We start from the raw sequence: 14,370 nt of genomic DNA on the forward strand, positions 1-14,370 counted from the left end.
TTCTAGCCTTGGCAAACTTTGTTAAGCTGAAGCCTGCAGGCTAATAAGCTAAACCAACCATGACATGTTTTACTATTTCTCTTACGACGCTCTCTTTTTGACTCATGGCCTTTTCCGGCTTAGTGCTACGACTTTCCTCAGTCGTTGTTACTTGCTTCATGGATTCCAACATTGTAAGTTTTCAGGAAAAAAAAAAAAAAAAAAGTGGAAGCAACTGAGGGGGTTTGAGTCCAGTGAGGATTCTGGCAACATGTTTTGGAGACGAGGAGAGAAGGGCTGAAAACAGCAACATGTCTGCTCTGGGGTTGGTTTACATCATTATGTCACGTAAAGTCTCCATAAGGCACACATTAGCTTCAGGATTGCTATCAGGGTCTGAAATTGCATAGTGCAGATTTAATTATCATTCCAGAAAAGTGGCAGTATATTTGAGAACAGTATTTTGGGACCCTTGCCACCTCTGCGCCCACACACTGAGGCTCTGACGCAGTAACATTTGTGAGCTACTTAATGAAATTGAGATAAGTATTATGAACAAAAGCATATACCGGTGAACAGCCATGATGTGAAGGCCACAATAAATATTACAGACAACTATTCAGGTAGTGAGCCACTGAGAAGGTAGAAAATACTTCCTATGCAAGCTGGATGAGGTGCTTTTTTTTTTTTTCATGTTCTTTTTATCCGTAACCTATTTACAGTATATCCTTTGTACTCTGTAAAGTACTTTGTGATGAACGTGTTTGTTTGACAGCGTTTTATGAATAAATTTGACATGACTTGATTTGGGTGCTCTGTCGGAGCTCGCAAACAACCGGCATAGTCTATTCATGCGCTGTCATTTGTGTTTGGAGAAGAGCTCCAAGATGGATGTTTGGGGGGTAAACATTCCCCGCCTTCCACATCCTCCTCCTCCTCTACTTGCACGGAAAATGCTCAATTTACAAAATGTAATACCTTTTTTTCCCTGACTTGTTTTTTTTTTTTTTTTTTTTTTTTCATTTAACACCAACATTTCTTACATGATAGTTCTAGAAATACAGCAGCATTTGTTGCAGCTTTTGTCAGCACACCGTGGCTTTGACCCATGCATGCCTTCCTACTGGCTTCTTGTAATAGTGGCAAGGTAAAGAGAAAAGTGCGTTTTACTGTTCAGTCAACCTGGATAAAAGCAAAGTGTCTAAAATGTGAATGTAAACTTCTAAAGCTTTCTTTCAGTGCGTATGCTAGGTATTTCATGGTTGGAAAGCGGAGACGGCAAGTGCTGCTGGCAAGGTTTCACAGTGCAGAGCTCACCTTTCTTTAAATAAAGATATGATATGGGATGCCAAGGAATTGTCTTACGCTCCAGTTTAGGGTGGATTGAAGTTGTTAAAAAAGCAAAGAAATTTAAAAAAAAAAAAAAAAAAACTACCAAAGAAAGAAATTATAGCCAAAGCAAACTTCAGACTAGCTATGCAACCGTGCAGTGAAATTGTGCAACTAAAATCATATCACGTCTTCCTATATATGACTGACTAAAAAACAGAAGTCAGTGTTAACCAACCAGCCAGTATCAGAAAGAAGAGAAATGGCCCCCACTGATGAGAGTGTGTACCTGTCACTCAAAACTAACATCCAGAACGGGGAGCTTATTTTGGCTGCTGGGCAAAGTTAGTTCCTCGCTTGCGCTCGTGTCAGTATCCAGTATGTGTTTTTGTTTTTGTTTTACTTGGCGAGGGCGGCAGTGGCACTGCACGCTCCAGCTCCAATCTATTTAGGCTTCACTTGTTCACTTGTGCGCCGCATTCAGAGGAAGATCTATGGAGCGGAGTCATTGAGGTGGAAGGGAAGTCATCAATGTTTTAAACATAGTGAGGCACTGGCTTCCAAAGGGTTGAAAACACTCTTACGCCTTAAATAGCTTCTCATAAAATGTTCACAAGTTGTTTATGCCACCAAGATGAGTGAAAGTGTTGTCACAGTGTTGCAATTAGCAACATAGTTTGGCGGAGGGAGAGGAGGAAGTGCATTTCAGCTGGTGTTGCTCCTTCAACTCCTCCACAAAGTTTAGTAGTTTCTATGCTGCAGGCTTTTGAAATGGTCCACAGCTGGGTAGTATTATGGATTTAAACTAGATTCTGGTAAAAGCACAGTGGTTCTGGGTCCCGGGTTTGATTCCCGGCTTGCTGGCCAGCATCCTCTCTGTTTGGGGTTTGCATGTTCTCCATGTGTCGGCGTGGGTTTGCACCAGGAGCTCTGGCTTCCTCCCATAGTCCAAGGATATGTAAGGCGAATTGGAGATAATAAATTGCCCCTAGGTGTGAATGTGTGTGTGTGTGTGCCCTGTGATGGACTGGCAACCTATCCAGGGTGTTTCCTTGCCCTCTGCCTAGTGAGCATAGCCCTTATTAGGATAAGGGATGTGGAAAATGAATGTATAAAGTCAAAATTTCCACCAAAGTGTTTATTTTTCCAAGGAAGTTAGAGTTTAGAGAAAAGATCACCCACGCAAATTCAGTGGGTTAACATACAATCAGTACGAAATTGACAGAGTCTACCTGCTATTATCTGCTTTTTCAGTGTTTATGGTGACAGAGGCTACCAGAGATTTTTAATCCAACATAGATATTTGTCAGGTGTGCATGAGGCACAGTTCATATTTTATGTATTTCAAGACTGATGACCATGAATTATAGGCTGCTGACAGCTATGCAAATTACACATTTACATTCAAGAAAGTTGCATCAGTTCCATTTAGGTTCCCATTATACAGTGTCGTTTTAAGTTTTGTAAGTGTGTGGGTGTAAATTGTTAAAATGCTTGAGGCTTAATTGTCTCTATCAGGCCTATCAGCTTGGCAGCATGGCATTTTTTTCAACAACACAGAGTGAAACAAACAAACCAAATGGAAAAAAAAGATAATTTTTCATTGTTAATTGATTCACTGTTAATTGATTATAGACACACAGGGAAAAAAATATTTGAAAAAAACTGTCAGCACTGAGAAAAGTAGATTATCATTTTGAGTTATGAAGGAATAGAAAGTCTGCTCTATTTTTTAGGTAGAAATACTGCTACAGCTGGGTGTCTTATTTCTTAAATATGCTGTTTTGTACGTTAAAGGTCACAGGTTTGATCTCTATGCTATGCCATGGCCAAATGTCTCTTTAGCAAAACTGTTCACTCATTGTAAGATCATCTGCTAAAGGTCTAACATATAAATGAAATCTACAAAAATGTGCATACCTACGACACAACTAGAGCTGGAAATAAATCATGCTTTGGGCCATTAAATTGCTCCGTCCATAAAATGTGTCACAGATAATTCATTGCCAACAAATTGGTGACATTCTACAGCTCGCCGTGGAGCTTGCTGTTGCTGAGACAGGGCTAATGGTCACGGTTTAATTTAGTCAATGTGGGAGAATGAAACCCTCTTTTCAGGAACGGAGTGATGGCGGATTTAATGACTTCTAACCTTCAGCTGTGAATACATTAAACTTTCTCTTTGCATGGTAGCAGGTAAAAATACAGTACAGTTACTGTCGCGGCTAGATGCCAGTTTATCTGCTATGGTACACACACATCACACGCGTACACACTCAGCTGCTCTCCACAGAGCCCGATGTACCTGCTCGACGTCTGCAGAGACTTTCAAGGAACTTAATCGAGCAGAGTGTCAGCTGGTGTGAGAGAATGCGACATTGTTTATGTGGCATGTAAAGTTTTAGCATTGTTTTAGTAGTTGTTTATTCTGATTTGCATCCCCTTGTTCTCGTTCATGGGCCTTGTGGGCCAGCTTAACTGAGTGCGCCTAGTGAGCTTAGAGCCTCTGACTGTTGTTTACCACACTCTGCTCTCTCCCTCAGGACTCTGAGCTGCTGTAATGGAAAACATCAGATGGTTACCAGACAAACATTCTTAGTTTAGGAAGAGGGGGAAAAAGCATTCCAGAAATAGGAAACGCAATATAGCTTGTTGAAAAAAGATGTATATCTGAGAGAGAGTGTGCTTCAAAATGTTTGGCATACTGCTTAAGTGAATGTGAGCATTGCAATTCAGCATGCTCCTGTGATGTTAGACAGCAGCTCAAAAGGATTTACGCAAAGAGGAGGTTGTTACACATTTATGGGGGAAAGTGTCCATCATACTGGTTTTCTTAAGCTTGTCTTTAACGGCGGCAGCGAGACTTTGATCCATCTGCAGCGACAGTCTGATCGTGTCGGCCATGTCCAAGTACATCTGTTACCCTTTTACATAATGTTCACCTCATTACGCATGCATCGGAGGATGATGCTCTTGAAATGATGCACACGGGAGTCACATATGTCAAGACCTTGGTTTTGTCTGCACGGTCAGAATAAACACTGGCATCCTACCTGCATTGGGCAGATTTATTGCCTGCCTTTTTGTTTGTAATGAGATAGTTCATAATAATTTGCTTCACATCTATTAACTATTGTCTGTGCATAGACAGTTTGCTGATTAACAATACTTATCTGTGATCAATTAGATTTTCTGTAACACTGAGCATGGGTCATATAGTATTGTATTGCATTGCATCATATTGTCCAGTTCTGTACTATATATTGGGCTGCAGGGTGGCATAGTAGTAGCTGAATTTCAGTGAACTTTTAAGAGTGCAGTTACAGTCTAAAACTCTTAACAATGACTGTCAGGTACACACTGGGCATCATGCATCCCTAATCCTGTCCTCCCTTTCCAAAGCAATAAGTCATCAATAAACGAATGGCAGTGCAGAATTAGTCATTTGTCTCCGATGCCAGCTGATCACCAGGCTGTGTGACGTGCATACTGATAACAAATAGCTCTGCCCTTCGCTGACCCCGTTGGTGGCAGAGGACGCCTGGCTGCGCGACACAAATTCCCACTGAATAATCATTATGCCGGGCTCCGCGGGGAATTAATAAACTAGCAAATTGACTGGCTCCAATCAGGTCATAGTGTACACACTTGTATCATCCAAATCCTCTGTGACGGCCAGAGGATAATGCAAGCCTGTGTGTGGGGAGATGTTAGGGGTCTGACGGAGGCTTAGCACTTCAAGTCAGTTTGTCTACCTTCCATCCACCTGCCAAAAGTTAGGCTTGTAACATTCACATCTTTTGGCTGAAAACTCCACGTCTGCAAAAAGAAAGATTTTTCAGCAATAATGAATATTTACCTTCTCATAGATGTGTTCGCAAAATTATACAATGAGGACTTTAACGGGCCTGCAGATGCTAAGGATGACGAAGGTCATTCAGCACAATGGTGGTGCAGACATCTTCTCCAAATTTGAATTTCAGGAGGAAAAGGGAAAAGCTCAAATTACAGTTATGTTGTTTTGAACTGACAACAGCGATATGCCAAACCGAGTAGAAACCAGACTGTGCGAAAGAAACAAGCGTTTACTGTTTGACATCAAGACTGAGATCAAGCTGCTGATACTGTATAGGAAAAAAGAGCTTGGAAGCAAAAGAGTTCCTGCAGCAGCAGTGATATACTAGTTTGTATATCAATGTGCGCTGAACATTTTATCTTGCTTTCCGTGTGAGTTTATGTATTTGGAAGCCATGCTGCTCCCATCCCAGATGCATTAGACACTGTAATTAATGCACTGAAGCACCACCCACTGAGCACTCTGCAGTCGATATTTATTGGTCAGTGCAACACAGACGGGGTGCAATATGGGGCGGAAGTTTCGACAGCCCAAACTGTGCAGTCATCAGTCAGTGTAATTATTTCTGCATTTCCCCACACATATTTACATTTTAGGTGGTCTCTCTCATTCTGAGCGATTTACAATGAGTGTGTAGAGGCTGTCGTGGAGACGTCTCTCTTACAAGCTAGGCTGCCCTGCTAGTCTGTATTTTCTTGTAGTTGGTGCAGCACACTAATGAAATAGCAGAAACTGTGAAATGCAGATCACACTCTGTGGACACAGACAATGTGAGAAGTATGTTCCTTTAACATGGAAGGACACAGTATGCAACAACATGGTGAATTTGGACATGCCATTTTCACACCTGTCATGTGAAAATCTAATAAATGAACATATGGTGCCCTACATCAGAGAAGAGTTAATGTATGTTACATGCTGTATACGACTGTATTTTGACACAAACATACACATCCCCCTACGTTTATGACAGTGGTGACTGCTGACTGTATTTGTAGTTTGTGTTAGACAATTATAATCATGTATGAAAATATGCAAATATATTTCATATATAGGTATTCAGTATAAACATATATGTCATTTGTCAAATCCCTTGTATGTACATATTATATACAGGTAAGGTTAGACAACTAAAATTGCTTTAATTATGGTCAAGAGTGAGATAAGGGTCAAATCATAACTACAGTACTGTGTAGGAAAGCTACTATGGTTAATATCAAGCTTAACATTAATGTCAACATTTATACAGCTGAAATAACCTTGGTTAAGGGCATGTTTAGGTTCAGGCAACTAAAACAGTTTAGTCAATGTCAGGTTAAGGCTTTGGCAGTGGTTAAACACCTTTGCACGAGTTGGGAAATTACTCAAAGTCACGATGTCAAAGCAAACTTACACACCCATCTGCCACCCTGACCTCCATGTGGTTTCAATGTCAAACTGCTGCCTGTGGAGTATATCATTTGATTTACATCATGCTCATTTCACCAAATCTTGTGAGATCCGGCTGTTTGCTCTGGTGCTGCGGATGACACGGTGTCAGAGCTTCTATTCATCATGCTGTTACAGTGCTGCCGCGCTAGAGTGACTGGTGGTCTGTGCAAAGGAATGAGGTATTTATTTAATGAAATTACACGGCGGGCAGAACGTTTTAGCCTTCATTCATGCCAGTGAAAATGTTCTCTTCATGCGATGAAATTAGATGCCGAGACACATTTACCTTGTTGATTGTAGTCCTGTTACTCCTGTAATTTGCATAGGGACAATGCTCTTACCAGTCCAAGTACAATGGCCTTTGTGCAAAAGAAGTAAGCAGTGAACAAACCAATAATTGCAAGCTCTGTAATCATTACCAATTGTCTACATATTCACAACTTAATCTATAGCCTTAAAAGCCATTAGCCCCATTGGGTTTGTTTTCTTTTCTGCTCTGCTGGTCATGTTCCTTTCCATCCAATCACGAGTGTTCAAAAGGGCAACGGAGCTGCTACGTAAGATTTCTAAGATTGAGCAAGCTGCCATTAGAGAGCCAATACATTTGATGTGGTTCATGGGCTGCTGTATAGGCTGATCTGTGGCCTGTCAAGACTTGTTAGTGTTCATACTGTTTGAGATGGCAGAGCACAACAGAATCCCCTCTTTGCCCAAAACGCAAGAGAATACCACACAAATCTTTTCTTTGGGGCAAATCTTGTTCGTGTAAATCCGATGTAAGTGAAACAATCTCCTACCACCCCGATTCTATGAATACATACAATGTATAGATGGCAGTTTATCCTATTTCTCCTCCACCCAGAAACAGCACACAGCTGCAGTTTTGGTTTCTCTCATTACCTTTTTGTGCTACTCTAGTAATTCCCATCAGGAGGCTCTCTTTTTGCTTGCATCCTCTGCATGGAGGTCAGAGGTCAGGGTTGGTTATAGAACAGCACACCTGGAGCTAGTCAGGATTCAGCGTCTTGCTCAAGGACACTTCAGCAGAACAGAAAATTGCTGCCACAAAATCTTAAACCTGAGTTTTCCAGCAAAAAAAAAAAAAAAAAAAGACGGTCACACTACTTACCACACTACACAGTGCTCTCACAAACATTCCTTGAATTTAAAGTTAACATTTCCACTGAGTTTTAATCTCTTTAGACATAGGAATCCGTAACAAAACATGCATGGTTCTTCATTTTGAATGCACTTTCACAATACAGCATTTGTTTTTTGGTCCAACAACACGCTCTGACAATTTTATGTTGTGTTTCCCCAGGATTTATGGGACACACTGGCTACCCTGGTCCATGTGAACACAAGTACTGTGGCTTGGGGCGTCACTGTGTGGTCAACCATGAGACCGGCCAAGGGGAGTGTAAGTGTTTGGACCACTGTAAACCGCACTATAAACCAGTGTGTGGTTCAGATGGGAAGCTGTACCAGAACCACTGCGAGCTCCATCGGGCATCCTGCCTCGGAGGGCACAGGATCACCATCATGCACAGTGAGGAGTGCTTCTACAAAGGTAAGAACACATTTGACCTTTCTATAAATTGCAATGTGTGTGGTCTGCTGCATTTTGTATGATTTGCACTGTCCTCTTTGCACTGTATGTGATAGTCTATTGTCCTTGTAACCTGTGGGGTTTGATATTGTATAACGTTTTTGATCCCACAATGGGCAGGTCTGGAAATGTATCACGGTACCGCAAGGTGCTTTAAATAAAACATCAGCTACATGTGCAAATATGATCTCTGGTCACTACATTTAAACTATGGCTCTGCACCAGTGGCATCAAGATTAATTCGTGGACATTCAGTGTACTTGTGGAAAAGGTGACTCTGGTTATAATAATCTGACACAGACATCAGATGAATTTCTGGTGGTAGTGAAACAAACTACTGGAGTAAAGGAAAATAGATGAGTTGGTGTACGCTTTCATCCAAAGTGACTTGCAGCACTATGAGTGCATGGAGTTTAATGTGGGTGGCCCAGTGCCTACCCCTGGGCAGTGTTAGTGTCATGCCCTTCCCACTGAGCCACACAGGACCACATCTAGGTTACTTATGACCTAGAGGAATTGAAAAATGAAAGTGCATCAAGTAGACATACTTTCAACTCAGAAGAAGAGGAATAACTCAGATGTCTATGAGCTCGAGGCTTAAGCAGGGAGGGAAATTAACACCAGCCATCAGCCAAATGCTAAGCCCATCTACTCAACCACCAACTCTCATTTGGAAGTTCCCTTATAATCTGCCTCTAGTTGGTTGGTGAAATAGTAAAAGTCCCTGGTGAATTTTGGGAAGCACCAGCCACTTTAGCTGATAGACAGAAACATTAGCTTTCCACCCTGGGCTTTAAAGGCTCAGAATGGATTTGCAAAAATACAACATTACTCCAGCGAAGATACATGTTCAGTCACCAGGATTAGTGAATGACAAATTGTTCACTATGGCATATTTCATGTGTGACTGTTTTGATGATGGAGGTACTTAGGCAGACGTTTAAGAGGGGGCTGATTTCGGGGTCCCAGAGCTTGCTGCTGAATTTGCTTCAGGGGTTATGGATGTAATTTAAACAAAATATCTGTAAGGCAGGTGCTTATGACTGATAACTCCCATCACACATCGACTTCCTCCTTTCCTCTAGCATCTAAGCTCAATTTCTGCTGTGGTGTTCACCTCAGCAAAATCAGAATACATCAGATCGTATACGCAGAACACACAGCGCACAGCACAACATCTAGCGTGGCATGCGGTATCTCCACAGCTAACATAACATATACATTAATGCATAACATTGAATTGGGAATGCAACGTACAAAACAAGGGCACCATCTGAAAGAATCATGGAGTTCTCTGTGAAATGCACTGTTTGCTTTTGGAATCAGGAGCAGGTGGTTGCGCTATAGAGCTCATATTTCCCCAGAGAAGGTTGACTATGCTCTCCACCATTGATTGTATAAACACACCAATTATTTTTGGTCCCTGGAAACAAGGCTACTCTCCTTTTTGTAAAAGTAGACATCAGCGAAGTAACAGCTTCTGACACTCTGAACCTTTGTTCCATTCGGGGTGAAAGGGAAAAGTTGCAAACTGTTCAGAGACCGCATATTCATAATATTCATGAGCCATTGACTGTCTGCATTGATTCAAGAGAGTTTCTGAGCTCGCTTTCGAACTTAGAAAAGGAACTTTATGGGAGAGTGGATCTATATATATACTCTTGCACATGAATCCCTCTGTAGCCTTTCTTGCAGAGAGTTTTGGGTGCTGCACTCTTGGATCCTGAATCCAAAACAAACCAAAACAAAAAAGGCAAACAAACAGCGCGTTTTTCTAAAGCACGGGTGCGTTCTTCTGTTGAAATGTTCAATTTAGTGCTGAACAAAGCTAAACCAAAGACAGCAAAACACTTACAAGCTTTTACAACAATTCCCTAAACTGTACAATTGCCAGCATCCAAATATCGCTATAATAGCAGCCTCATGACTTGGCATGCACTGACAGCATCCTACATAGAAGCAGCATAGGCAAGCTTTTCTTAACAATCAGAGCATCTGTTTCATCCCAATCAGAGAAAAAGGCATTCAAATCAATGATACATCTGTGGTGGGTGACATCCTAATCAGCTTCTTTCATGTGTCCTGTTTTGTCAGACACCCCCAGCCCCTCACCCACCCCTAGACCCACAATCAGCATCTATCCGCAATGCAGAATGGTATATCTGACCAACGTCAGACGATCAATATCAGATCAACAGGAGCTGAAAAAAAGAAAGAAAAAAAAACACCCTCTCTTTTTTCCCCCCTCTCATCTTGCCCTTTGCTCAGTCCAGACGGTTTTTCTTTCTACTGTGACTGATATGTAATCAATTTCTCATTGGATGTGAGCGCTGGGGAAAGGACATGGGAACCTGTTGGAGCGATTCGAATCCCTCGCTGAAGGCATTGTTTTCTCTTCAACACAATATTTAGAGCACTTTTCTCCACTTGTGCTAATTCTTTCATCCAGTCTGAATGTTAATATTAAACCTTTGTATTAATAAGACAAAATAAAATAGAAAAGAAACAGAGGATGGCCTTTATAATACATGCCTGCAGAGCATTTGTTCTTCACTGCAAACACAAAAGTCACCACACCAGTTGGGGGGAAATGGATAATTGAGCAAATGTAATGGAGCTTACAGCCAAATAATCCAGACGTAATTACGATTCAGGGGTTATTAGTGGGTAAAATGGAATATGCCCTAGATGGCATGTTAAATGTGTCATTTAATTACTTCTCCTCCAGGTGATGGTTTCAATTTACCTAGCAATAAGGAGCTATATACTCATTATCACAGCATAATAATGAATTCCTGTCATTTCAACATTAGTTTAAATTGTTTTCCTGTCTGGATCTGTCAGTGAAGCGATTGCACCATTTCTCTGCAGGGCCATAGGGCGCTCAATCCAATAACCATAGAATTACTAAAAAAAAAAAAAAAAAAATAGGTGATGTGCAGGTCTGGTTATTTCAGAGCGACACCTGTCGTACCTTCTGGAGATCCAACTGAAACCCTTCACTTCTCCATCGCTCAGCCTTCCATCGAACACAGATTTCCCCCCTAATGCAAATGTTCACAACTCAATCAAAATGTTAGGGGCATGCCAAGATTTATTTATATTAGTGTTTTAATATTGTGCATATAATGTACCTATATATACTGAACTGTCAAGCTGATGTCTTATTGAAACCAGATTGTGTAAGCAGATCAGTCCAGGGCATATCAGATCCCTGGAAAGATTCTGCTTCAGATTAATTTGAAAGACAGACAATTACTCCCTCGGGCAAGCTTAGGCTTAGAGCTGTTCGCAATGATTGCTTTTGAATTGACACCCATATGCAAAGAAGGCAAGCCACTATTGGTTGTGGTCCCAGCTGGATGAGTCTATGTTGGAAACGGACAGGCCTTGTCAGCCAGACCTTCTCTCTGCCTCTTATCTGCTATGGAAGACAGGATAAAAAATGACAGCCATGTGTTGACTGAAGCTTCTCATTAGCACTGGGGAGAGCATATGACCCCCATCTTCCCCCTGCGCTGCACAGCAACTTAGCCAGGATCGGATCTGATTGAAAATTAAGTGGTGCACAAAAGCCTGTCCAATCTGTGGAGGGCAATGTGTGCATGAAGGCGAGCAATCTCTGCAGCAGGCAATTGCCACAAGCGGAGACAATTAAGGCTAAGGTTGTGGCGCACCAAGCAAGTGGTTTCAGTGCATTCAGCACATCCAATTATCTGGGAGATCATACATTTAGAAAACCTTTTTACATTTGGCTCCCGATAAACCGAGCATGGTGGAGCTTCTCAATTATTTATTTGATATTTAATGTTGTGCCGCATCTTTCATCTACTTTGCAAGGTATCTATCATATTGTGCTGTTGGGAAAGATAGATTAAAGTTTTACATGGGCTGTGCTTCAAGTCTGAGAGGCGCAGGTGTGCTTGCTGTACATCATCCTGTAGTACCTGTTTAAAGGTGAATGACTCTTATTCTATACTTCATGGGCTTGCAGAATACTTTTTGAAATTATTCATGTGTGATGAGGCTTTTGAGACACAGAGAGAAAAACCTATCCTGCTGTGCTTATTTATTAAGAAACTTGACAGCAGGGAAGTCGCTGATGAGAACATCCTGGATGTATATCACCAATATCTACAGTAAAGCCTAATGTTACTATCTCTTTTGCTATTGAACCAGGGCGAGGGCTTCTGGAAAAGACTGGCTTTGATACCAGAAAGACATGTGGGTAAGAGTAGGTGTGTCAATGGTGTTATGAAGTAGGCACCTGGATGTACCTGAATACGACTATATAAATCAAAATGAACATATAATGCAGTCTAAATAAATTCCAACTCCATCCAAACTGGAGCTATAATATTCTTTTTCCCGTTTTTCGATACATGGATCAACTTATGATTAGCCTGATGAATGATTCTCTTTCTGTGCTGTCATTTACCTTTTTGTGACTAGAAAAACCAGCCTTACTATATAGTTTATAGGTTTGTACTTCTGCCGGGCCGGCAGCCTGGAGGAGGTCATGTGTTTGGTCGTGTGTGTTTGTGGCTGATCTCAGAAACTGCTATGTCGATCGTCTGAACTTTCTGTGCACAGTTATGCCTATTTAATGAAGAACCTCTTGTGGTTGCAGTGATTCAAATGTCAAATGTTTGTTTTTGCTACTACTTCGGCTCTCTCTTCATTCACTGTCTAGCTCACTTGACTGCTGTTGCTCTGTCTCAGGGGTCGCTATATGCTGGGCCCTCTTGTCATTCTCTGTGTATCTTATCTATGATTTTTTTTTTTTTTATCCGATTCTGGCAGTGTTGCACCGATAGCATGTGAAAAAATACAGGATATGCGTTGCAGTTATTACCCTGCTGATAAGAAAAAAAAAAAAAAAAAAAAAAAACACTGTAAAAAGTGTCGAGGGGGTTTAAAATAGTTTAAATAGCCTAATGCTTCACATCTGTGAATGACATGTAAAACAGCCGTGTGTTTCATATATCAGCAGACTATTTGACTAAGCCTGGTGGGTCTTTAGTGTGTGTATGTGCATGTGTCTTTGTGGGTGTATGCGTGTTTGTGAGAGAGAAAGAGAGAGAAAGAGAGAGAGAGAGAGAGAGAACTGAAGAACTGAAACGCATACAGAGAGAACAACAAAAAGGTATATTTACTACACTGTCCTGTATTATGTTTGAATCATACAGTGATTTAAATTGCAAGTTAAAAAGTCTTTGGCAATTCAGTCGGCTGCTGAGCCTCTCCCAAGTTTTGCTCAGCACATAGTGTAGCATGTCACATCTGGAAATACGGAGATACTGGAGATACGCCTGGTGTTGGTCTGCACTATACTGAGTGTGTTCTTCCAGTTTTCTGCCTTAAATGCTGTCATGTGCGATGCATTCCAGACCTGAGGTGATCCCACTTAAATGACACATCCAAAAGCACAGATTTTCAAAGTCGGAGACAGTCAGCCTCCCATAGGACAAATCTCAGAAAAAGCTTAGCTCGATTTCATGGGTGTGTATGGAGATCATGTAGCTGCTGTTTGATCACATAGATGGTTAACAATTGAGCTAATGTAGCCTTATATTGCCGTCTGCCCTGCTCTATATAGGACTATATACTCCCCAAAAGGCACATTGTCTTTTGGAAATGAGGAAATGAGATATTTTGTTTTATGGACTTTCTATGCATGAAAAGTGTCTGCTCCATATGCATTTTATGCACAATACTGTATGAGTCACATTCTCAGAATATTAACTTACTGTCAGCACATTGTTCAGCACACATACATTAATTAATAGTATGTTATTACAAGCTACTGTTTACTGTCTGCCTTGCCGCACACACTCAAACACACACATATACACACACAATGTATTTCAGTGAGCCCAATTAAGATGCTTATGCAATAGCAGGTAATTTTCATGTGGTTGTGTTCATAAAATACGGATATTTTCAGTTAAATTCACAATATTGCTCAGGTAATTCATCAGTAGCAGTAAATGCAGTTTTACGGTTTCAGTTTATGGTGATCTGGCTGTGTTTGAGCCCATAATCTCATATTTTCTCAGACTTGCTTAAACATGTACTCACATACACAATTGCATACACTCTTACATAAATTGGCATTATCTGACATAGAGTAACTTAAAGTAGGGCCTGGATTCAGTTCAGCAGC

The 14,370-nt window shown here is 41.1% G+C and overlaps 1 protein-coding gene across 2 annotated transcripts in view; it reads left to right on the plus strand.

Moving 5' to 3' along the window:
* Nucleotides 1-14,370, plus strand: part of fstl5 (follistatin-like 5) — a 157,779-nt gene that overhangs the window by 46,096 nt on the left and 97,313 nt on the right. For both annotated transcript variants that reach the window (XM_030061750.1, XM_030061751.1), the window contains exon 4: nucleotides 7,917-8,165. In XM_030061750.1, coding sequence (XP_029917610.1) covers nucleotides 7,917-8,165 — 249 coding nt within the window. The remainder of the gene's footprint in view (nucleotides 1-7,916; nucleotides 8,166-14,370) is intronic.

The sequence above is a fragment of the Myripristis murdjan genome, chromosome 10 (genome assembly GCF_902150065.1).
Source record: "Myripristis murdjan chromosome 10, fMyrMur1.1, whole genome shotgun sequence".
NCBI lineage: Eukaryota > Metazoa > Chordata > Actinopteri > Holocentriformes > Holocentridae > Myripristis > Myripristis murdjan.